The sequence below is a fragment of the Rhopalosiphum padi genome, chromosome 4, assembly GCF_020882245.1.
Source record: "Rhopalosiphum padi isolate XX-2018 chromosome 4, ASM2088224v1, whole genome shotgun sequence".
NCBI lineage: Eukaryota > Metazoa > Arthropoda > Insecta > Hemiptera > Aphididae > Rhopalosiphum > Rhopalosiphum padi.
Window position 1 is genome coordinate 1,494,981 of NC_083600.1, and position 26,229 is coordinate 1,521,209.

Here is a 26,229-nt window from a genome sequence, read left to right on the forward strand (position 1 = left end):
AATTTGAGAGTCTGTTTATTCTTTACTCTATGGTCTGTATATTAGGTACTGACTGTACTGTATGGTTTGTGTAATTGCGTGTGCCCATTCTAAATACAAAGATGTCTTTTATGGATATTGATTATATTTTTAATGGTAAAGTAGCAGCAAGGCGTTTAGACGAATTATTGACACTTAAGCGTTTCGCCTAAGTTAGACATAAAATATAAAGTATATTCAAATCATAAATCAATCTGTTGTCTCGACTCGTGATATTTAAAACTTTAAAAACTGAATGGACTATGAAGTGCTTGGCGCGTGATAACCGGTCACTGGAATAATAAGAGCGACATCTGGTAACGAGTAAAAACACTACGTGCGCGCACACACAATCTCCTTGGTAATTCGTTGTACGACAGTTGACCGCCTGCGTCCGCTTTGTTTGCGTTCTGTTGTTTTGACGGTGTTTAACGCTATGGCGCGCGGCGTGTAGGCCGATAGAGCGTGTACGAGTGTATGAAATTGCAATTTTTTTTTTATTAATTACGAATTTTATACTATTTTTTTTTAATCATAAGAGTTTTATTTATTATTTTCACCGCCAGTTTCAGTGAAAATTTTGCTTCCTTTCGGAAGTACCATCCATCCGTACAAGACAGTTCTCGAAGACCAAGTAGGTGATATCGTACGCGTCCAGTTCATTTTTTCTAAAACTGCACGTCCCGCGGAACACCAGCCGACCGACTCACCCGTCGGACACACGTGAAGCGAGGACGGAGGTGGTGGCGTTGACGACTAAGAAACTGATGCTGAAGAAGACCTCTTAAGTCATAACTAACGAGCGAGTGAGTCCCGAGTCCCGACAACATCGTCACGCGTGTGTCGAAAGCACAACACGCGCGCGAAAAATCCCCCCCTGGAGGCCGCTGACTGAGAGTTGCAACGGTGTATTTCGCCCGCTCCGCTATGCCCCGCCGCCGCCACCACCACCAACAACAATCGATACCGTCATCGTCGTCGTCGTGATAGTAGTAAAACGTTTTCGGTTATAATAGTACGACGCACCGTTTGTAATACGCGCATTTTTGTATATTTTCATTTTGGTTTTTATTCATTTTGGTATTCCGTTTTTTTTTAAGGCATTTTTTCACCTAGTGTAATATATTATTTTAAATATTTATTATTCTGTCGCGATTTCTCCCGTCGTAGTCGCGTACTGATTGGATTTACATTACTAATACACGTCCCCGACCGCTTCAACTGTTGACGACCCCAGTGATTATTGCCTCCGTTACGTTTTGACGTGCTGTCCATGGTGATTTGGTCGCCACATCAACTCGCTATCTAATCCGGGATATCATTTCACCGTGTCCAGAATACAGTGCGCGCCCTCAGTCGCCCAAAATGCACCACGCTGCTGCCATGGTTTTTCAAGAGAACAAAAGGTCGCTATTCCTGGGATCATTTGTCCAAGGTAAATTCATGTCCCATGCTACTTACTCTCTTATGTTCGCCAGATTTTGATAATTTATCGTATGTATTAATGATACAATTGAGACGTTTCGTTCTTGCTTAGACTGTCATAATATGTCTTCATGCCGAAGTATTTCATATTGACGGCAGTATCTGTTACAGATAGTTTAATTGTTTCATTTTAACGCACATTATGGTTTAAATAGTGAATGGTACCTAATATATTCATGCTTAAATTATTATTTATTTATTAGGTTATGGACATTCAGTTATTAAATAGTTCTTTAGACTCAACTATAACTTACTATCTATAACGTATTTGATTTATTTAATTATCATCTAATCATAATTATGAAGTATGACTACCAATATTCTTTGATTGAAAATAGATTTTAGTTGATACCTGCTTAAATCGATATATTTTTATTGGTTTAAATAGCCAGACAACACTTAGTAATTACCATAGTCATAATAAATAATAAGTCGTGTGGGCGAGTAGACATGTTTTGCATTGTTGGTGTTTACTATTCCTTGAAAATGTTTTTGTATGAGGGTACATTATTTTTCAAACAATACATTTTTTATTCTTATGTTTATGTACTTAGTTGTTTACTTTAGGAAAGTTATGTTTATATGTTATACTTATAATTAATATAGTAGGTATACATTACATTAATTTTTGCATTCTAATCAAATGTAGGTACTTATATTATCTAATTGTAATTGATATCTAAAATCTCAAAGTACCTACTTATACTATGATTACTACAATATTTCTGATTTAAACTAATACAATATAGGTAGTGATTATTCTAAAATAATTATTTTAATAGCATTACCCATGAATATTTAACAAAAATAAATTCTTCTAAGTTATTGAATTGTATTTAGGCAATTATGTCAACTAATTTTAGAACTTATTTTCTTGTATCAACTAAGTTATTATTGTATTAATACTATTATTAGTAAATAAATACTTCTATTGAGTAGGTACTATAAGAATACCTACCTGATTCTAACATAATGATAAGAATAGTTAAAAGCTGTAAGTATATTATGCTTTACATAAGACATAAACCTTGTTCTAATAGAAGATTCTTATTTTTTACGAGTATTTTCATATCTTACCAACAGTGTGTTTAGTTATGTTTGATAAGTTTGATAACTTGTTTTTTGGTTTAAGGTATTTGACTATTTGTAAAATAATATAAACAATTAAGATACATTTTTAGAATATATAATAAAAGTCAGTAATATATAACTGCCTAACACCTAATGTTTTAACAGTATATTTGATTATCAAGCCTAACTATTAAAAATTATTAGGCCCGGCTCAAGCGTTTTGACACACCTAGGCAATATTGAGTTTTGCCGCCCCGTACATGTAAATATTACATCAAATTTATTATACAAAAATATTAAATGCCGCCTTAGGCGTAGACCTATGTCACCTACCTCATGAACTGAGCATCACTAACATATCTTTTGGTGAATCTAGGTTTTAAGGGGTTTTTATGTATGTTGTGTATATTTATTGTGAATTTAATTTATTCAGTATTACATTTATTTTCTACAAATGTTGCCTATTACAATTTTGAATAAAATATAGAACTTAAATATTATGAATTATTATTTATTTTGTTTGCTTGTTTGTTTGATAGAGTAATAAAGTACCTGTTAGAACACCTATTATAAGTTAGGTTAGTTATAATTTTTAAATTCATACTAAAATATAAATTTCCTAACTATTTTAAACTTGATTTTAATTTTTTTATGGAAAGGACCTTAAGCATCAACAGCCATCAAATGTTTTTTTTAAAGTTTAATAATACATGATATATTATGTAGGTACATATCATATAGATGAGTCTATATGATATGTACACATATTAATAATTATTTAAGAGGACACTACCCCCATCTGTCTTATCTTTGTCTTACAAACATATACTAATTGTGTTTAGTAGAATCAATTGTATATTCTTAGCTTTAATATTAAGTGAATTGCTGTATTATTAAAGTTGAAGGCTAGAATATTATCTATTTTTTGCTTAAAAGTATTAGTTTTTTGATATTTTAATTTTAAAGTAAGATAAGTATCTATTATGAATATTAAAAGTAGAAAATGTTTTCATCTAGCTTAAAATTAAAATATCGAAAAAAGCCAACACTTAAATACAGATAATGTTTTACCTTTAACTTTGATAATAGACTTTAATATTAAAGCTAAGAAAGTAAAAAAATACAGTTGGTTTGACTGAATGCAACTTTGCTTATGTTTGTAGGATGGAGACAATAAATGCGAGGGTATTGTCCTCTTAAGTGATAAGTATTATTTTTATCATGTAAGTTAGCTGCAAAAAATGATAAGCTTGGTTTGTTTTAATATGTATGAACAGTTTAGAAAAATTTTAACTTATTTAATTTAATTTTTAGGTTATTAAAACACATAATTGATAAAAATGTTTAAAACTCAATTTTAACTTCTTAAATTGTCCTATATATTATATAATATTCTTGTATTATTTATAATAAATAATTTATACAAGAAATTGTATAGTATAGTTTATTATGTAAGCATTGCATCTAGATTATTATTTCAAATAAAGAATATTATATGATAAAAATAAAATAAAATTATTGAATATTAAAAATATTTAATAAATAAATATGCTTTTTAGGTACTGTAAAAATAACAAAACTTATTATTGAGTTTAACAAAACCAAATTATAATAATAATAATAGCTTTATTGTAAGAATAGCATTCATAATTAACAGTTTTTCGACAATAAATTACAATATTACAGCTACCCCTAAAAGCAGAGCTTGTATTTTATAAACAAAACATAAGATATGTTGATAATTCCAGCATTTTTGTCAGGTTTTTATTATTGATGCAAATGTAGATCTTTGTTACATTATCGTAAGTAGGTATATTATTTTTGTTAACAGTATCAAGATTTTCTAATGACTTGTATTTGTGTTCGATAGTTAGATCCCGTGTAGGTAAAGATGAATACTACCATTTCATATTATATACATAGATTATAAGTTTAATAAGTATAGTTTTCAATATTAATTAAATGATTACTTGATAATTTGTAACTCTATTTAAGGTTTTATAATAGTAGATATTTTTATTCTATACAAATAATTTAGATAATATCTAAAGACAATAATTACACTGTATAACAGATTGGTAAAATTGACGTGTTTTATTGTTATATTTCACATGCAACAAATCAAAGTTCAATGATATAATATAGGAGAAATATTTTATATTAATTTAAATCGTATTTTTTTCTTATAATTAGTGCATTACCTAAATTCCCATGTTCAAGCTAACTAATTATCTGACGTAATTATTTTTTGTTCAATTCTAAATAATTGAGTCATACCAGTCTATTATTCACTACACACACACACACACACACACATATTCATCAGCACATTTTATCGGTTCACCAAGGCATTTTTTTCAAATATATTTTTAAGCTTTTATCATTATTTATCTTCAAAGGATTTTATTGAATATTTTTATTCTTTTTTCACTATATTTTAAAATTTTTTATAAATAGCAGCTAAAAATATTTCATGAAGTATTATATTTTGTGTAGTTAACTAGAAACTATAAAATTACTAATAGTCCTTTGGTAAGATTAAACAATTTAAAAAAAAATGTTGCTGCATGTACTTGATAGATGTTTAATTTAAGTAGTATGTATGCCTAAATAAAAGAATACTAAATGTGTATTATAATTAATTGTATTATTGATTTTTTTTTAAAATAATTTTATATTTGTATAGTATAGATAGATTAATTAAACTAGGTTTGGTTATCCTGATGTGAAAAATGTATTTCGTTTTTATTAATCAATTTTTACATTTTTTTTTTACATATAAATTATTTATAATTGATAATTGAAATTTATTCTTTTGTTTTTTCTTATAATAAGTTATTATGTTTTTAACTATCTTTCTAAATATTACAGACCAATAATCTTGTAGCAAAACTTAACTGAAAACTAGCTAAATATAAACGTCTTGAATAAGTATAAGATTCAGTAAAATATGCGTTTAAATTTAAAAAATAAACTCTTTTTGTGATGAGGAATATTTGTTTATAGCTGTCTGAAAACTAATATAATATGAAAAAAAGTCCTTTAAAATCCCTAGTTATAACCAATGTTTGGAGAAGTTCTAGGTGGAAGGCTGTGTGAAACGCGTTTGATTTCGCTTTGAACCGTCTTCTCAATTCAGACAATTCTCAATCGAAGGCGTATTTGTGGTTTCTGAACTTTGTACTTGTTCGGGGCCAGAGAAATGTAAAAATAAATAAAAACAAACGTTCGATATTATATTTATGTTTGTGCGTGCAGTGTGTAAATAGTTGCTTGGGACCATAATAATATTATAGTGTGTGTATACAAACATAAAAATATATATACATATATAACGCGCGACGAGCATTGTTTACATCGCGGGATTCGTGCGAGTAGGCATAACGCGTCCCCCCGATTGGACCGATTCGGTCTCTATTCTCGACGCACGTCGCACACACAACGGATTGCCGCCACTGCCGCGTTGTATATTTATTACATACACCATAATATTATATTTATATACTAACAGTAATCGAAACCGGTTTTCCGTCGAACAAATTCTTGGCATTCATTTCCCTTGTTTACCCGCCATCGTTGCCGCCGTAGATGCTGTGCTTCTGGTCCTCGCTTGGGGTGTCGGTGGTGCGTGTATTTTCGATAACTTTATTATATTGGCCGAAAGGAATGCGTCTCAGAAAATATGTGTTATATTATTATTATTGTGCGTGGGAAGATAATATTTCGGGTCGGTTTATATTTTTCTCTCTTAGGGTTCGTTTCAAACTTCTTGAGTCTGTCGCCGAGTGTCGACGACGCCCTTAGCGACAACGGTTGGACGAGGCGGCGGCGGCGGCGGCCCCATGTGAATGACACGTGGTGCGGTTGTGCGTCTTCGGTGTATAAGCGCCGCCGCCGCCGTAGTTGCATTGCGCGCGCTCGTAGCTTCCTAGGCGATCAATGAACCATGCAGACGTCGCTCGGCTAGCCAGCCACCTCTCTTTGCCATCGTCTGGCTCTACCGCGTGCCATGCTCATCACCACACGGCAAACTTGTTTGACCACCCAAACGCTGCTGCGTTGATCGTCCACAAACCATGGTGTGATGTATATGTGTGTACTGTGTACATATGTGATCAGCGATCACGTAACGGGGGGTTATAAAAATAATAAAAACAGAAAATTAAATAAAATTAAAAACGATTGTCCATTAGGTAACTCTAGAGAGTCTCGAGATGAATGTTGCTGCAGACAAACTCGACCATTTCTTGTTTTAGTTAAAAAATAAGAAACATTTGTAGTTATTATCTCGGATACCATTATTAATATTATATTTGGCCCATTTTGTTTTGTTACAGTCGGAGCCGGCATAGAAAGATTAATGATCCAAAATAGTGACGGGACCAGCGAAGACGAATCTATGGAAATATTCGATCTCGCAGGTAACCAACACAGTGATAACATGCCCAGCGAAACCGTCAAGCAGATGTACAACGCGTCGGCTGAAGAAATCAGGTAACATCACATTATCACAACCAACATCGGTATCGCTCTGTATACTGTTGGAATGTATTAAATTGGCGGGGCATTGAGGGAGGGGTTAGTTCTGTGAGTCCTCCTAACCACCTGGCTTTTTTTCATCGAGGGTTGCTACTATTCTTGGAAACAGACGTATACAAGAATGCAGCTGTTTGCACCCCTCGAGTTAAAAACAAACATTGCTTTTTTTTCGACCCTATCGTATCCTCTCGACTCTCGTGCTGCATCACGTTCATACAATTACGTAGTTTCTAGACATTTTCTTCTATTCGCTGTGAACGTTTAAGTAGTCGTACATGAAGAATAATCATGGGGGTCTTTGTAGCCGTGGTCTAAATTTAAACTCTCTTATTCGTGCCAACTGGCTACTGTTATTGCCAGACAGTCAAATATACCATACCTTTATAACAGGCTAAAATAAAATCGCAGAATTTTGCCCGTTGCCAATGGCCGAGACCCGCAGTCGGATGAGAAATTTTGCTAATTAAAAAATTCGAAATTTCCACTTGTGATTAATACATATCTAAAATTTAACTTCTTCGCAATAATTCCCATGGCATGTGGTTGTTAGCATTTGTAATTATACGAACAGAATGTGTTGGTCATGTGGTACCTTATTTCAAACTGCACAGTGTGTGCCCTGGCCATTCTATAAATAACTAGACGCATCAACTCTTACTTCCTGTCTGGTAGTATAACCGCTTTGTTCCTTTGCACAGTTAACGTCCGCTACATTACGATTTCAAATGTAGTCTTAGCACATAATTTAAGATTTTGAATACAGAGTAAAATTTATGATAAATATTGTGAATATTATGTTGTTAATGTCGGTGTTTCTAAAATAAATTCAATTAAAACTATACACGGTAAGCATAAAGTTTTAATACATGATTCTGTATAGTCGTACTCGTATATACCTATAACTAATGAAAGCACCTAATATAGTAATATCTATACATCTTTTACATCTATTATTACGTAGCGTGAATGATTGGTATTGACCATGCACCTGCGTCGAGCGAATTCGGGGAATTAAAAACTTTGTTTGACCAGTGTGTCAGTAGTCTTCGCATCGTTTGGCATATAAATAAAGTAGGTCAATACGTCATGGCATAACAGCTAAACAGAAATAAAATTTCTGCAGAATCTGTAATGAACTTATTTTTCCTTTTAAAAATAACTATTGTTTAAATTTGCGACTTCATGACGGATACAAAATAAATACATTTTTTAGGTATTTGGCAATTACTAATATTATATTATTTTTTTAAATAAATAAATAAATTCGATGGTCTATTTATTCAGGAACTTGTGTGTATAACATCGCAAAAGAAATAAAATATTGATGGAAAAATAATATAAATAAAAATCGCGCCTATTCATTAATCTTAAAACCAATAACTGGTTGTTGAATCCGGATTTTAATGTTTTATTTTTTTTCAATCGTTTACAATTCTTGTTCAAAAAAATCTTGTAGTCGGGTACTGGGTAGGTTGAATTTAGAATAATATTCACTAGTCTTTCCAATACCTCCGTGCATTGTTCACAAACTAATTTATTTTGTGCACTGAATGTCGTCTGTGTAAAGCATTCTTAAGTTTCTTAACCTGTCATTGAAATGTTGCTAAATAAAAACTATATGCTATCTATATAGTCTGTGCATTTGTGATACATTTTACAAAATCTTTTTGTTATTTATGAATTTTTTTCAAGACCACACGATTTTTATCAAATCAAGTACTATACACGTTACTGTTTATTTCAAAATCTTTTAAAGATATTATTTTTTTGTTTTTACATTTGTCAATATTTATGTCCTTGTTTGTAAGAATCCCCATCAATGTGTACAAAGAAATAAGTGTTTTTTTATATATTTAATTTTTTTTTCTATTGATATATGAATATAAACAAAACCATGCGCATACCCATAATTTAAACATGTTGCCATACGATAAATAAATAAATAAATTTAAACAAGCATTTTATTTCAAGTGTGGACGAGGATAAATCATTTTTAATTAAAATTAATTGGTGATATATGTAAATAATTAATATTGGGTTTACTATTTGTACTTTTATTAGTATTATTTTCAATATTTAATCCACGGGAGATTGTTTTTGTATTATCTCTCAATCTTCATCGATAAAAAAACGTTTTGCTAAATTTGCATTATGATGGTTAACAGACAGATAAATTAACTATATCATAATCATTATTTAAATAAATAACTATTCATTTTAAATCATCAACATTTATGTTCTGTTCAAAACCCATACACAGATCTACTGTATGTCTGTTTAAAGAATTTATTTAACAAAATCTATTTTAAATAATGAAACAATTGGTCGTGATTGTCTTTTAATGAAAAGTCTGAAACCCATCAACGTTCTTTCTTGATTTATTGTTTACTTGTAATTTTGTAAAACCTTTTACCATGTAGTGCGAAATATGACATATATAGTATGAATATAATATGCCTATTATACATTTTTACTGGTTGCTATAATACCCACAATAATTTACAGACATGAGGTTTTTTTTTAAGTATTTAAATTCTAGTTTGTCGGCCACACGCGCCGGCGTTGAATGCGTTTTTGATTCGTAACGAATAAAAAATAAAAATGCGTCGTCGACTGATTTTGGACATCTGCCAAAACGAGGCGCCGCACGTTCTATACACGCAAAAGCCCCGCGTGCGTGACTCGTTTTAACGTCGTTGTGACTGATCAAAAGAACCGACCTGACCATAACGACGGACGACGACGACGTCGAAAAAAAATAAATAAAATAACATACGAAATTAAATGAATGAAAAAAAAAACGAGTCGGCCGTGCGGTGGTGCTCGTCTTTACTATGAGCGGTGTATGTCGTACGCACAGCGTGGTGTAGTATAGACGATAATAATATGAAAGAGTGATGTCAGCTTTGGCGCGCACGAATGATTCGTCGCTGGACAGGACGGGGAAAACGCAACTACCTACCAGGGGCGCGGCGCGAGTCCCTCCGAAGAACACAGACGCGCGCATCCCGTCCGTGGTGGTGTATAGTTCTTCACGGTCGTCGCGTGCCAATAATCGATTTCCCCCGCGCGCGCGCTGCCGCCGAAAGCGTCCCGCGGCGGAGAAAGCGCGTTGGGTGACGGGGCCGCCCTTATTTTTCCGGGCGTTTTCGCACGCACGTCGTTTATCATTGACCGCCGGCCGAAAAGGGCGGCCCCGCCTAGCGTACGCGACCGGTGTTTATTTTGACGTTGGGTACGACTCTGATACGTAGTTGCCGGTCTCTATTTTACGCGCGCGTGCTCGCCGCCCTCCGGACTGACGCACGTTGGCGGCACTGTAGTCGCACCGGATACCCGGCCGTTGGTCCCACTGGACCCGGTCCCCGTTTGTATTTTTATTTCGTTTAGTTTGGTTCGGTATTTTTTTTTTCATTCCCCCCCGTAACCGCCGCCAAGCTCACGCACGCACACGTACGACCGGCCTGATGAGCGTCGCACAGTTTTTTTTTATTTGTACACGTTCACGTGAGCGCGCGCGCATTCCACCGCGAGTGTGTGTGCGTCGGTCGCTTTCTCATTTCTCTTTCTGGCGGTACGCTCCGCCGCCGCCGGCCTTCGTTGTTCACACGACCACCGCCATATAGCGTCGTAGTTGTACTAGTTGTAGTGTAGTGTGTGCCGTCCGCGCGGATCGTGTGTGTGTGCAGTTTTGTCGCGCCGCCTTTTCGCTTTCTCTGCGCGCGCGCTCTAAACCTCCGTGTGCTGCAGTACACGCGTGTTTTTCCTCTGAAAAATCGTCCGTGTATTTATTACGAACAGTTTTCGATTTTGTGATTTGTTTAAAAAAAATTTTTTTCTTATTAAATCGTTGAATTTATATTAACGTACAATAACTTTTCATGTTTACGATATCTGTTCGCTGTTCTGTGTATGATGTTTTTCGATTATTCCTGCGCAGGTGAACTGCATCAGGACCAGTTGCAGAGCGCAATGCGCGATCGTACTGTAATCAACACAGTCGTGTCCGGCAAGGTAAGGAGACGTCGTTTTATTCACTAATTTCGGAGACTGCGTTTCCCGCGTTTTTCTCCTTGCCCCACTCTCGATTCCCGATAATGTGCGTCTCATTATTTTAATAGTAGTGGAACGTTGTGATACGATTTACGAGTGCGCACGAGGCTTTCGTGTAACAATCGTAATTTCCGTTACGATTTCCGACCGAATGTGTGATGTTGGGGTACAACGCGGCCGAATGACTGTTAACTTTTTTTCTACGCAGTAACTAACTCGACCGGCCGACAATGAACCCGCTCGTTTGTTGTGACGGTGTGCCGTAGCCAGTAACCAAACGGCGGCGTTCCTGACCCCTTCTAAAACACACCTCATCGTTCGTCCTCATGAATGAACCGCCGTTTGTATATGTATATATGTGCGTGCGTGTGTGTAATGTGTATGCATGTGCGTGCGTGCTCGTTGCACACATGAAAACAGTGATGTGTGGGGGGACCAACTCGCACACATGTGTTACATGTCGTGGTCACAGACGGATTTGACCTTTTTCGTCGCTTACCGCCACCGTTTGAGGGGAAAACAATTATATTATAATACGATCGTCGTCGTGTATCATGTGTGTCGTGCGAGAACCGGATGGAAAATCGTCCGAATGCTCAGACTGTGCCGCAGCTGCCGCCGGAAGTGTGTTGCTGGAGGCAGGCGCGTTATTTTTTAAAACAAAACATTTTTTTTTATCCTTCTGGCGCGCTGTGCAGATGGCCAGTCGCACTCGCACGACATTCCTGCAGTGTTCCGTGGCATCGCCACTATCACTGATGGCGTTCGAGGCGTAGTAAAACGGTGCCGTCTCACCACGTGGTTCGATTTGCGGGTGACAGGCTTTAAAGAATTGATGATTTTAGAGGAAAAAAAAATCAAAATAAATTCTTAATTCCTGTAATGCACCCGCTATTTTGTTGTCGATGTTAGTCGAAAACAATATTGCCGCTTGTTTGCCTTTGGTGTAAGTTGCAGAGCGGCATAAGTCTGCGGTGGCGAGTTGCCCACGCTGAAAGCTCGTGTACTACATCGGCCTCGCGCGGTCATGGTTGTCGGTGGCGGGGACCAGGGGCAACGGCGTCGACGTGCTATTGGAGGGAGAAAAATATTTATCGATCGCACGGGGATTCCGTGTGTCAGTGTCATCCCGCCGGTAGTGAGTACCGAGTAGTAACTACCGACTACTATTATTATCGACGGGGACGTTTTACGACAACGCCCGACAACTTTATTATTATTATTATTGTTATCATTATCGATACTCGTTTCTTTGACCCTTGAAATCAACCCCTTGTATATTTTCGTCGTAAAGACGGACAGACAGACGGAAACATTTTATCGTCGTGTTCCGGACTCGTAAATGCGCGTACTACTACTACGTAGTAAAGACATATATATATCACTACAAAACGATAATGTAGTTTTACGACTGAAACGTTTTGTTTTCGCTAATATGCGCGCGCATCAGATCACAGTCGCCAATGTCTAACGGCCGCGCGCGAACATGAATAGCACAGACTGCGATTTTGAACTTGAAAATCGTGTGCGTGTGTGGTCGCGTAGACGGCGCGCGTGTTGACTGTGTCTGTGTACATTATGTACGCACACGTTGAATATCGTCGTGTGCGCCCTTCCATTTTAGTATCACTCTATCACGAACTATATAAACGTTTCCACGTTCGTATATTGTACGTGTGGGACAATACTATTTATCATCTTCATTCGATGGTGATGATTATTTTACGAAATAAATAAACCACGTGCGCGTTTTTTCCGTTTAAGCTATTATCGTAGTTACGTCGTCGGCGCGTTCTCCGACGATGACTTGGAAATAATAATAATAATAATCGTATCATCCGCGTTTAATTTAGAGCCGTTGACCTTGAACCGGCCCGTCGGCGGCACGTCCTCTTATGCCCCTCCTATGTCTCCCCGCATGGGCTTATAGTGGCATCGTTACCGTCGAGGTGCTGCCCTTTTGTTGATGTAATTCGGTTCAAATGTGCACCGCGTTGCACTCGCACGCTGGCTGGCTGTCTGTCTGACTCGCAGGCTCGCTCTCCCCCTTTCCTGTGCGGGTTGGTTGGTAGTCCTGTGCGTGTGTGTGCTGCGTACGTTTGGACCGAATGTGTGGTGTAGTCGTCGTAAGAGAGAATTATTACGATCAGGAACGTACACACACACACACACACTGCATATCTCAACCCCTGTTACTACGCGTTATTATTATTATTATGTTTAGAACGCCCACCACACCCTAAAAATGTAAACGCTGCCGCCGTGACGTTATATTATTATATTTTTTTCCCTTTCACTCGCAGATCCCTCCTGGTCGTCGTATACCCCAAAATATACTCGATGAATAATTCGGTCGATATAATATCTAAACATTCAATATAGCTTTGGTTTTCTATTTAATTATTTATACCAATGTTTTTTCGAAATTTTTTCCTCTTACCTTTTACATTTTCTTACGCTACCTAAAATTTTTGTTACGCGTAATATATAGGTATATGAGCCGATTAGAATAGATAATACCTACTGTTTTTTATTAACTAGTTAAAAAAAAAACTTATTTCCTATGCGTTAATTGATTTATGATTATTGCACTGTGTTTTTTTATAATTTATATACACTATTGTATTTGATGTAAATAACGTGCGTCGTGTTAATACCTGATATTTCTGATCGATGAAAATCTTATGGTATTGTGGTTTTGACCTTAACATACGGGGTGGTGTCAATATTTGGATACCGATGACTCACATTTTATCAATCGGTCGTCGTTACTCATTTTAAACATTTTCATACGTGACATTTATTTTATTTATATCCACCATACGTAATTTTATGGTTTGTCCATCAACAACGCCCACCGGTTGAAATGACGCGTTAACAACGAAATAGAAAATGTATTTCCGCCTCGATTGATCGAATGTTAACAGGAGTTTTGAAATATCCGTTTGGATTGACATCTTTTATTTTTACGATTCTTTTACTTACAATCAAATGCCATTAATTGTTTTTTATTTATACTATTTTTCGAAAATTTATATTGTCATTTGCATAATTCAAAACTTAATTTGTTTAATGTAAACGGTTTTGAGAATGAACTAAAATTGAAAAATCGCATTATTGTGAACTTATTTATTATTCTAATTTTATGTTATCGTTCTATTATTTTTTTAATTCAATATTTATTATTTACATGTATAATTTGTATTTTATACCTATTCAAATAACTATCTATATTTTTAATTTAAAATGAATAAAATTATTTAAAACAACACAAAATGATGCGAGTGCTAAAAATAATGAAAATGTTATATGCAATGTTTGCTTTTCCCAACCAATGATTATCATGTATCAATAGTGTAACTTCTCTTAGTTATTTTATCAATCACTTGTATTAAAACTATTTTAACACAAATAAAATATTTATTTGTTATTGTAATGCACTTATTTTGATGTAGGGCTTCAACCTATGTATTAATAAATATTAGATAGGTAGGCACTTATACTATGTTTATTATTAAAACAAAATATTTTTAAGTGTCTGCTCATTTTCAACTTAAAAAAATCAATCATTAAATAAATAGGTAATAGATACTTAATATTTACTACCTATTACCTATTTATTCTGTTTATTTAAGGACATTTATTGATTTCATGTTTTTAGCATAATTTTGATATTAAATTGTAGAATTCTATATAAATTTAGTATGATTCTCTCTGCATGAACTAGAACCTATATAATATGTTAACATTTTGAAAGTTGATATTAAAAGCTTTTCATGAAGTTATAATTTAAGGAATAAATTTTTAGAATTTTTTGAATAGTTAAAATTTCTTCAATGAAATGTTACCTAATTTATTTGACTCATAAAACTAAATTATATAGTTTTAATTAAGAAATGCAGTGACTAATTCTCTGTGACTCATTTGTATATTATAAATTATGATTTTTTTTTTTTGAACTTTAATTATATTATAATTGTTTGTATATAGGAATACCACTCCAAAATATATATCATGCTGTATGAAATTTGTGATAAAGGATCATTTAGAAATGATTCCGGACATACTCACTGTGATAGAAAAAATGACAAAAGACGAAGGTATTTATTTTTTTTTTAACGTAATGTATACCTTCTCAATTTGTATTTCAAATGTTCTAACTATTATAATATTACAGACAAACTAATGCGATTCGACACGGTCAGCACTGTTGGTTATTTATGCACAATTTTTCACCAACATGAGAACCTCAGATCTTATATACATTCTTTCTTACTCCCAGCTATTATCAAAGCATTATCTGATCCAGCAGAACAGGTAAATTAATATAATCCATAAAATAAATAGTGAATAATATTTTTATTGAAATAGGTAATAATGCGAGCACAGATGGTTCTCACTTACATTATAAGTAAAGGTGTGATCGACAACAAGACTGTTGAAGACATTGTATGTCCAGCACTTATATTAGCTGCCAATTCCACAGATGATCTCCATGTACAAAATAACATTGTTACAGTAAGTAATTGTGATTCTTTCTTTGTTTTTATCTCTACATACACAATATTTAAATTATTAAGTTTTTAAATTAAAAATTATATTTTAAGAATAATTCCATTTTGATAATTTGATCGTTGCCTGTTGAAAGACATGGGTAGTGAGATGTGGTATATTTATGATTGTCTCACTATCTTGTCTTTCATGTTGCATCGATTTTAAACAACAGCAAATTTATTTGCCTTTGGAGTCGATCTGTTGCCGTCAAAGCGGGCTGTCGTAGAGTGTTCATTTTCTTTGACTATCACAGCCAGCTTTGATGAGCACCGGATCGATATTGGTCAACCGTTTTCAAATCTACCTAATGCCCAACATAGGCCGTCAAAATGGATGTGAAGTGTTTTTTTTTTACTGTTCATATCACAGCCACTTTGATGAGCCGATGTGTGTGGTACAATCGACTGATCTACCTTCATTTTATCTTCGGTGATAAGTATTTTAATTATATTTAACTTTTTAACATTGTTTAAAATAATTTATGATTGTTTTATTTAGATTACATTATGCATTTTTTATTTAAAGGAATATGCATTGTTAATATGAATTTATAAATTCTGTAGAAAAGCCTAAAACTTATAAATAGTATTGTTTAATCATTAATAATACGCTTAATTATAAATTATTAGCAGTTATTTTATATTTATATAATATAAAATAAAATTTTTGTATTATTTTACTATTATGTATTATGTTTATTAGTATTAAAAATATATTTTTATGACACAATGTTGTTTATGTATAATTTAATTATTATCAAAGAAAACACTTATAATAAATTAAAATGTATTGACTATTCCAGTATGATAATAATTCGAAGGCGTCCAAATGGTCAAATCGGATGTGACGTGTTGATATTAATATTCATATCACAGCCGTTTTTGACAATTTTGGCGGCTAATCGTAGTCTTCAAATCAACTGTTTATTGGCTTGAGATGCTCACAAAGTAACTGTGAAATGTTGATATATTGAGTCATATCACAGCCAGCTTTGATGAGCGTTACGAGTTGAGATTTCTTCATGGAGCGGCCATCATTTCATTGATAACTGAGGAATTGTGGTTCTCGTCAAAGTGGTTGTGAAACGTTCTGGTTTTCGTTTTAAATTCAATTAATATCGTATCACAGCCAGCTTTGTATGAGCGCTGCAGTTTCTACAATCTATATCTTTTTTTGTTCAGGATTGTTATAACTGTTAATATTTATATAATAATATTTTTCATAATTAATTATTTTTAATTTAAAATTTAAGAATTATTAATAAATATGTATATATATATATTTTTTTTTTTTTATCAGTTAGTAGGAAAAATTGTCCTTAAAATAAGTGACAACGTGCTGTGCAAAACTGTATTGCCATTCCTAATCAACAAAAGCCATAGTGATTGTATTTATGTCAGACTTGCTGCTTTATTGAGTTTTCCTGAACTTGGCCATGCATTAGACATGGATCACAAAACTAAAGTATTGGTAAGCTAATTTGTTTTTAGTTTTTATCATTAAGAAAGTATTTTTATTTGCTTAATTATTCTTATTTATTTTGTATTTATAGTTGCCTCGTTATTTTGAAATGTGTAATGATCGTGTGGGCACTATTCGTAAAACATGTGCTGACATTATTACACCATTATCAGTATGTTGTGATGATACTTTAAGGCGAGGTCCTATAACTGATGCAGCTGGACGATTACTTAGTGACAGTTGTAAATTTGTAAGACAGACAGCTTTAGAAAACTTAGGTCCATTGATTACGACCTATGCAAATCCTGCTGTTACATCATTGGTTACTACTCGTACTTTTATACTAATGATGGTCAGCAATTTCACTGATGATTTACATTATATTACGTAAGTTCAATTTTATATTAAAACAGTTTATACACACATGCATAGCTCTATTCCTGGCTTTAGAAAAGTCCCCATATGGTTTTCAGTACATAAAAACAATACTGTTAGTAAATTATAAATTTAAATATGAATGGTGTGTGTTATCCATGGTTCACGTTTCATCTGAAACATAGTGATGGTTAATCATCCAAATTTATCTGATTCGACTACTCATTGGTTATAACCACTTCATATATGGAATATATTTCAGGTATGTATTGAGTATGCATGGAGTGGTTGGATGATAATTTTAGTTTTGAATAAATTACCACACAATTTATAGAAGTATATAATGAAATAATTTTTGTTATATCCTTCCTAACTATTCGAGTTTTATCTATTCTATTCAAATTTTAAAATATACTTATTCATTATTCGTATGTGCACAATCAAGTCATTTGCTAACTTAAATTCCTTTTATCCATGTTCATGAATATGTTATGCGTGTATCCCTACTCAGGTTGAGAAGAGAGAATACATTATATACAGACCTTATTCTCATTCCTTCTCCAGTCTCAATATAATTATTATTACCGATTATAAAAATATTATTTTCCCTTCCCATTGTAAAAGCATGTACAATACAAATTCCATAGACATTAGAGGAAGGATGCAGTTGGTTACAAACAACATCCGTAATGCACTCTGCACTGTAATAACTGACTGTGATAACAAATATCTTGTTATACATATAAAATCAACATCATTTCTGTTTGGAATGCATTCTGGTAGATACCACACTTCCAAAATACTTACAATCAACACAATTCAATGTTTTTTTTTTTAAACTCCCTGACTTTAACTAATTTTTGGTATAAGCCATAAGACCTATTATGCAAACATTTAAGGTCTGTATCACAGATGATATTACTTATCCTTTATAATATTTGAATATTGGTCATATTTATGATACTAAATGTTGTCCAGGTATAATATTTAATGGGATTATTAAAAATGATATGTATGTATAAGATAAATGTAAAACTTCATTATACTATAAGCAGTGAGTAAATCTAACTAAATAACATTTTTAGCACGCAATTTAAACTTTGAAAAATTCATTTTATATGATATTTCCTTTAGGCTTAACACATTCACTGTGGATTGCGCTAAATGGTGTCAATTAACAATGTTCATAATATATACTTATTATTTGCTGAATGGTATCATCTACCTTGTTTTTATATGCATTGCAATTTGGCCAGAATTATTATTAAACTATTAGTTTTTGTTCTTTTAGCGTCTTCTACAAGTTTTTATTTTATGTGTTTATGCAAGTCCTTGTTGATGTTGTTTAAATTTTAAAGGATTTTTTTTTTATTTAAACAATGTTTTTTTTTACAGTCACAACAAATATACTCAAATATGATACACAATGTATATGTTAATCTATAACAAATAATGTGATGCCAACCTTAAATTATTGTACATGCGTTAATTAATGTTATATTTATGACAGGTTGAGAAAATAATATTTTTCTAACCATTTTTATTTATTTATGGGACCAGGGGATAAGGGACTAGTCCTTATTGTGTTGTAGAGTTGTTCTCACAACCAGGCCAAGGATTAATATAAATATTTGGTTAAATATATTCAGGCATCTCTTCCCATTGGGCACATGCCTAGGACCCCCTTCAGCTCCTGCAAGATCACCAACTGATAATCAATATTTATTACCGATAAATATAATTATTTCGAGAAAGATAAAAGGATAATCGTTTATAGTTATAATAATAAAAAATAAAAAAATAATTAATAGTACTCTATCCAAATCTTGACCCCATTATACCACTCTAGAGCTTCAAAAAAGTTAAAGACAGCCTTTTGAATATATTGTGTTATATTGTTTAAAATAAATGTTTGAAGCACATTGATGGTTTCATATTCTTTGTTATTATTAATATAATATAATAACTACTGGATTCTAGCATTTATGTAGCATGTTTTAATTTATGTTGTGTGTTATAAGTTTTTACTATTATTTTTTTCTACTTAAACTAAATCTTTTTTTAAATATAAAATCAAATAATAACTTTGGCTTGAATGCTTTCACAAATCACAATATTTTATATGTTATTTCATGTAATATATTTTTGTTCTGCTAGGATTAATTTTTTATAATTATCCAAATCAACTATATCTTGTATATGTATTCTATTCACTGTTTTTTAAAGCATAATTCTTAAATACACTTCTGTTTAAAATGTATTATTAAATATTTCTAATTGTCAATAACTTTTCCAGTATGAAGTGTCAAACAAGTCAAGAATATTTTAAAGCTACAGAATTGTTAATGGATCGAGAAAAACCTTGGTCAAATGAAACAACAATGAAGAATGATAATAAGTAATATATTAATGAAATTTTAGATAGCATGTTTATAATAATCGCTTTTTGACGTGGTTTGAGTTATATATTTTTTATTTATGCAAATTACTATTTATACCTATATTTGAGTTATCTAATAAGAGTTTACTATTTTTATAAATTACTAATCACCAACAATAGGTGAATTGAAACCAAATCAATGTAATTAAATTATATCTAAAGAATCTACTTATTATATTTAAGTACTTGTTTATGCATTTTAGCTTATTTGCTTGTCTTGGTACCTTAATGATTAGGTAGTGCAAGTTTTCTAATAAGCTTATACTAAATATTAAATCAATATTATTCACAATTACTTTTTATCTATAAAAGGTGAATTGAAACCATATTGGTATATTTAAATTTTGTTTTTAGAATATTATTACCAATCCTATCTATTATATTATGTTACTATGCATTTTAGCTTATTTGCTTGTCTTGGTACCTTAATGATTAGGTAGTGCAAGTTTTCTAATAAGCTTATACTAAGTATTAAATCAATATTATTCACAATTACTTTTTATCTATAAAAGGTGAATTGAAACCATATTGGTATATTTAAATTTTGTTTTTAGAATATTATTACCAATCCTATCTATTATATTATGTTACTATGCATTTTAGCTTATTTGCTTGTCTTGGTACCTTAATGATTAGGTAGTGCAAGTTTTCTAATAAGCTTATACTAAGTATTAAATCAATATTATTCACAATTACTTTTTATCTATAAAAGGTGAATTGAAACCATATTGGTATATTTAAATTTTGTTTTTAGAATATTATTTCCAATTCTATCTATTATATTTTAGTATGCATTTTAGCCTATTTGCTTGTCTTGGTACCTTAATGATTAGGTAGTGCAAGTTTTCTAATAGGCTTATACTAAATATTAAATCAATATTATTCACAATTACTTTTTATCTATAAAAGGTGAATTGAAACCATATTGATATAATTAAATTTTATTTTTTAGAATATTAATTTATTTAAATTCTAACCTTTATATTTGATTAAGTTGAATTTGTTGAATTTATGTAGTTTTCTAACATGATTATACTAAATTTTAAATAAATAGTAAACTAGTATTAATCATAGTTACTTTTTATTTTGTATCTACAAAAGGTGAATTGAATCAATATCGGTAATAATTTTATTTTTATTAATAAATGCTTTATGATCTTTTATCTTTAGATTTTGGGTTGCTGATTATAATGTTAAGACTGAATCTGAAGAATTATATAGCACTTTTGCATATTGGAGAGAACCCATCTGTGATACAAAATCATCTTTTAGTTTTGAAGTAAATGCTTATATTTTTTGTTTATTCAATAGTTTTTCTAAACTTATTTTCTATTGCAGAATGATTGTGATGATAGGGAATCTGAAGTTGAAAGACTTCAAACCATGATACCAAATAAGTTGTGGTATGTGCCGATGAATAACAATTGTAAGTTGCATTAAATAAATCAATAGATTCGTGAAATTGTATTTTTTTTAAATAATGTATTTTTTTTAGCTAATTTGAATTGCACTGAAATGAAAAAATCTGAGTTTGAAGTAAAACCAATTTTAGAAGAAGGTAATGGAGATTCTAAACCTTCAGCTACTGAACTCAATGGCCATGATCTAGTTGTACCTACGTTACTGCTTGATCATTACGCTGACATGGCTGGTGCATTTGATGACAGTGATCTTGCATCTCAATGTGCATGTATGTTACCCGCAGTGCTTGTTACTATAGGTCCTACTCACTGGCCATTGCTCAGACATACTTACTATGTTCTAGCTTCACACAGATCTGTATGTTGCTTGAAAATCTGTTAAGTGATTTTTCAAATCATATAATATTACTTCTAATTTTAATTTTTAGTGGAAAGTTAGAAGAAAGGCTGCATCCTACATTCATAAATTGGCTATTTACATTGGTGAAGAAGCTACATCCAGAGATCTTTTACCTATATTTGAGTCTCTTGTATTGGATTTGGACGAAGTACGGTCTGGTGCCATAGACAATTTTGCTGCTTTTCTTAAGGTAAATTAATATAAAATAATGTTGGTAGATTGGTGAGTTAATCAGCTGTATCTGGTATTAAAGTGATTATCTATGATAACCCTATTCTAATAATTATATCTTGCCAAAATATACTATAATATATAATATAATATAGACTATATTTTTTTTTACTTTTGTTATGAAATAAATTTGTACCATCATTTTGTATATTTCTTATGTAACAAATAAAAACATAACTATTGGTTGTAAATATTTAAAACTTAGATAAGCTAAGTAATTATTCAACCCCTAAGTATTTTTTTAGAAAAAATTAAGTTTTACTATTACATCTAAAAGAAAATTTTTAATTAAATTAATAATGAGTATAGACATTTAAATAGCTCACTGTGTAAGTTTATAATATATTATATGTAAAAGAATGAGATTGTTTTTTTCCATACGATTCTATTGAGAACTAAAATATCATATTTTAAATATTATAAAAAAACGTATAAACCATTTTTAATTTGATATCCTAGTTATTTACTTTCTAAAATAACTTTTAGGTTAATGTGCATATTTTAAGATTTGTTTTTTCTGTGGAATCATTTGAACAGCATGGTGTCCAGATGCTGCAAAGAATCTACCATTATTCATGTAGAATTCTATTGAATTATTAAAATATTTTATTTATTATATGATGAAAAATTTATGGTCCGTGTTTCATCTGATACCTCAGTGATGAACCTGAACCTAAATTTTATCTGATATAAATTGATGTTTTATCTTTTCAACCATAGTTTTATTTTTCATTTTTTTGTCTCATTTCCTTTTAGAGTAGTGAAAATGCTTCGAATTTCAGCTTTTATTGTGGTATCTGGTAGCAAATTAATCTAGTTACATTTCAAGTGTAATTGAAAATTGAAAAGAAATGAAAAATAACTGGAATTTTAAAAAAATCCCATTCTTAAAATAGGTTTAATTGTATTTTTTGTAATTCAAAAATGAATAACTTGAAACTTGAAATTTTTACCTAATGTTTGTATTAGTATTTTCTGATTTTTCAATTTTTTTAATAACTATTTTAGTTAAAAATTTGTTATTCAAAATAATATTTATCGTAAAAACTTAAATCATACTTTTATTATTTTGTTGTACACAGTTAAATATTCAAATTATTTAGATTAATAATTGTATTCTATTTATTCAACTAATCTATTGACATTGTTAATATGCCTATTTAATTGGTTTTTAGTAACTGGTTCAATACAAACATCAAATTGTTAACTACTTTATTTATATTATTTTAAAAAGAAAAGAAATTGATTTATACCAAAATTTTTATTAAATATGATGAAAAGCTTATGGTCCGTGTTTCATCTGATACCTCAGTGATGTATACTTTCCAAAATTATTTCTGAGTTTAATACATTGAAATCCAAAAGATCATATTTTTTTACTTATTGACAATTGTTAAGAAAATGTATTTATTATATGATGAAAAACTTATGGTCCGTGTTTCATCTGATACCTCAGTGATGATTCTTTCCAAATAATTTCTGAGTTTAATACATTGAAATCCAAAAGATCATATTTTTTTACTTATTGACAATTGTTAAGAAAATGTATTTATTATATGATGAAAAACTTATGGTCCGTGTTTCATCTGATACCTCAGTGATGAATACTTTCCAAATAATTTCTGAGTTTAATACATTGAAATCCAAAAGATCATATTTTTTTACTTATTGACAATTGTTAAGAAAATGTATTTATTATATGATGAAAAACTTATGGTCCGTGTTTCATCTGATACCTCAGTGATGTATACTTTCCAAATAACTTCTGAGTTTAATACATTGAAATCCAAAAGATCATATTTTTTTACTTATTGACAATTGTTAAGAAAATGTATTTATAATATGATGAAAAACTTATGGTCCGTGTTTCATCTGATACTTCAGTGATGAACTTCTACCTAAATTTTATCTGATTATAAATTTAATGAATATTAAATAAAATATATATCACTTATAATTAATGTAACATAAGATTAAGTAAAATATTTCAAAATGATCTTATATGACAGGATATCGATTGCCTTTGGCTCTCGCGCTTAAGACAAATGATTTAACAACAATAACATTCATGTTAGGTATGACAATATTAGCGATTTTTTTTGAAACCTTGATTACTTAAAAAAAAAAAACTATTGTTATCACTACTCTAACATTCTGAGTTCCAAATGTATAGACAGATAATGATGAATAATTTAATCTAATCGTGTTATTGTATTTTTTTGATCTGTTTTTACTACATTCAGTATTGTCATTTACATGTGTCTGGTGGTATCAAATGTAATTATTTAAAAATATAATAACAATAACACTATAATTATATATGTTATACTATAGTTGTATAATAATTTAAAAACTAAAATATATGTACATACATTTTAAAAACTCTTTTTAGTCAAATTTTTCCTTAAATCCCTTGCTAACTCATAAACCTCAACGAATCAAAAAAATTGCATTGCATTTCAATTGAATTTTAACTTATAAAGTTTCCACTGTATATTTATATTAGTTTTGATTTGAAATAATTCATAGTGGGAAATTAAATTTTTCTTAATGTATATCATATATGTTGACATTAATATTAAGGCGGTCTGCCATATCAGCATTTACTAGCGTAAAGTAAAATATAGGAACAAAGATAATATGTATTTCCATGATTAAAACTTTCTAGTTCAGTTTAGAGTATAAAGGTACCTAAAAGTACCTATTATATATTTTATAAAGAAAAATATTTCCTATGCATTAACTGAATAGATTTTTAATACTTACCTTTAATTGAACCAGAAAGTCTTAATCGTGGATATACAGAATATCTTTGGCCTTAATTTTATGGAATATAACTGATAACTTTATTTTATAGTAAATAGTAATAGCAAGGAACTGTTTCCTCTCTTTTTTTTTATTTTCATTAAATGCAAGATCAATCAATAAAATAAAGTAATTTTGCCATCATGTGACATATGTTCGCCATATCTGTTTATAGGTAGTTAAATTTAATTCAACATGAGAGAAAAATGGATCATTCATCAACACAAGTAAATTATTAATATATTGTTTTTGTTATATTAGATGTTATCGGTGACTGTACGTAGCGATTTGGCACCTATGATGTGCCGATTTTTGAAAACAGATTACGAATGGAACTGGCGTTTTCGACAAAATTTCTGTGAACAATTAGCAGAGTCTTTACATTTATTCACACCACTTGATATGTATCATCATATACACGAGGTGTGCTTGTCCTTACTCATGGACAGAATATCATCTGTTCGCCAGTCGGCTTTATCACTGGTAATAAATGTTTATCACTTATATTGAATTTCAAAGACCAAATTAACTGTTTTTATGTTATTAGGTTCCTGAATTATTGGTGGTACTTAATAAAAATCTTAGTTTAAAACGATTGATGTTGAATGAGCTAGTTACACGTTTTGGACGAGCAGACTTGTGGAGTAGACGACAAATGTTTGCCCAAATCTGCTCATACATATTGAACTATGGTGACCGGTGTTTATCTACAGCAGATTTCAATAATGAATTAATGCCTTGTTTACTTAACTTGGGTTCTGACCGTGTACCAAATGTTAGATTAATGGTAGCCAAAACTCTCTATACTCAAGTTGTAAATAACTGTAAGTGAAAAAGAAAGTAATATAGTTAAAACTAATCTTATACTTATATATATATATTTATTACAGCGGTTTTTATGGATCTACAAAATCCTCAGCATAATGTACTCACTGAAACTCTTACAAGGTTAAGAAGAGACGAAGACCGAGATGTTCGTTATTTTGCTGATAGCAACCGGGGATTTGGTATAAGTGCTAATTAATTAATATTTATTTACATGTGCGATTACTTTTATATACTTTTAATTTTATAGTAACAGTTATTCACAATAAATTTTATTCAAAAATGGCTGTGCCAACATTATGCATAATATGAAAAATAAAAACTTAATATGTTTATTATTTATAAAAAAAACTTTTATTATTTTTATTGTTATTATTATTATTGTATTAATTGAGATATATACATATATCTCAATTTATATATATATTTAAATATATATTGAGATGAATAACATTTTATTTTTGCAATATAATATTTTAATGTTTTTATTATTGACCAATCTATGTTCCTACTGAATAGTTATTTCCTTTTACTTAGTTAAATTAACAACT

At 31.1% G+C, this 26,229-nt stretch overlaps 1 protein-coding gene across 3 annotated transcripts; it reads left to right on the forward strand.

Moving 5' to 3' along the window:
* The first annotated feature begins 444 nt into the window (after window positions 1-444).
* Window positions 445-26,150, forward strand: LOC132930916 (serine/threonine-protein phosphatase 4 regulatory subunit 1-like). Of its 3 annotated transcripts, XM_060997034.1 has the most exons (15): window positions 445-1,453; window positions 6,912-7,068; window positions 15,157-15,266; window positions 15,344-15,483; window positions 15,538-15,684; window positions 17,020-17,190; window positions 17,273-17,568; window positions 19,853-19,954; window positions 21,167-21,275; window positions 21,335-21,422; window positions 21,492-21,775; window positions 21,846-22,007; window positions 25,115-25,336; window positions 25,401-25,677; window positions 25,744-26,150. In XM_060997034.1, the coding sequence occupies exons 1-15, from the start codon at window positions 1,384-1,386 to the stop codon at window positions 25,875-25,877; spliced, it is 2,469 nt and encodes an 822-aa protein (XP_060853017.1). In that variant the 5' UTR covers window positions 445-1,383; the 3' UTR covers window positions 25,878-26,150. The 3 variants fall into 3 exon arrangements, with proteins under 3 accessions (XP_060853017.1, XP_060853018.1, XP_060853019.1); XM_060997035.1 differs by lacking the exons at window positions 445-1,453; window positions 6,912-7,068 and adding an exon at window positions 10,389-11,127; XM_060997036.1 differs by lacking the exons at window positions 445-1,453; window positions 6,912-7,068 and adding an exon at window positions 12,112-12,304.
* The last annotated feature ends 79 nt before the right edge of the window (window positions 26,151-26,229 follow it).

Excerpts from the sequence above, each read along its gene's own strand:
- LOC132930916 (XM_060997034.1), top strand. The coding sequence starts at position 1,384 with ATGCACCACGCTGCTGCCATGGTTTTTCAAGAGAACAAAAGGTCGCTA. Across the intron at positions 15,267-15,343 it reads AAAAATGACAAAAGACGAAG|ACAAACTAATGCGATTCGAC; the intron begins GTATTTATTTTT and ends ATAATATTACAG. Across the intron at positions 15,685-17,019 it reads TACAAAATAACATTGTTACA|TTAGTAGGAAAAATTGTCCT; the intron begins GTAAGTAATTGT and ends TTTTTTTATCAG.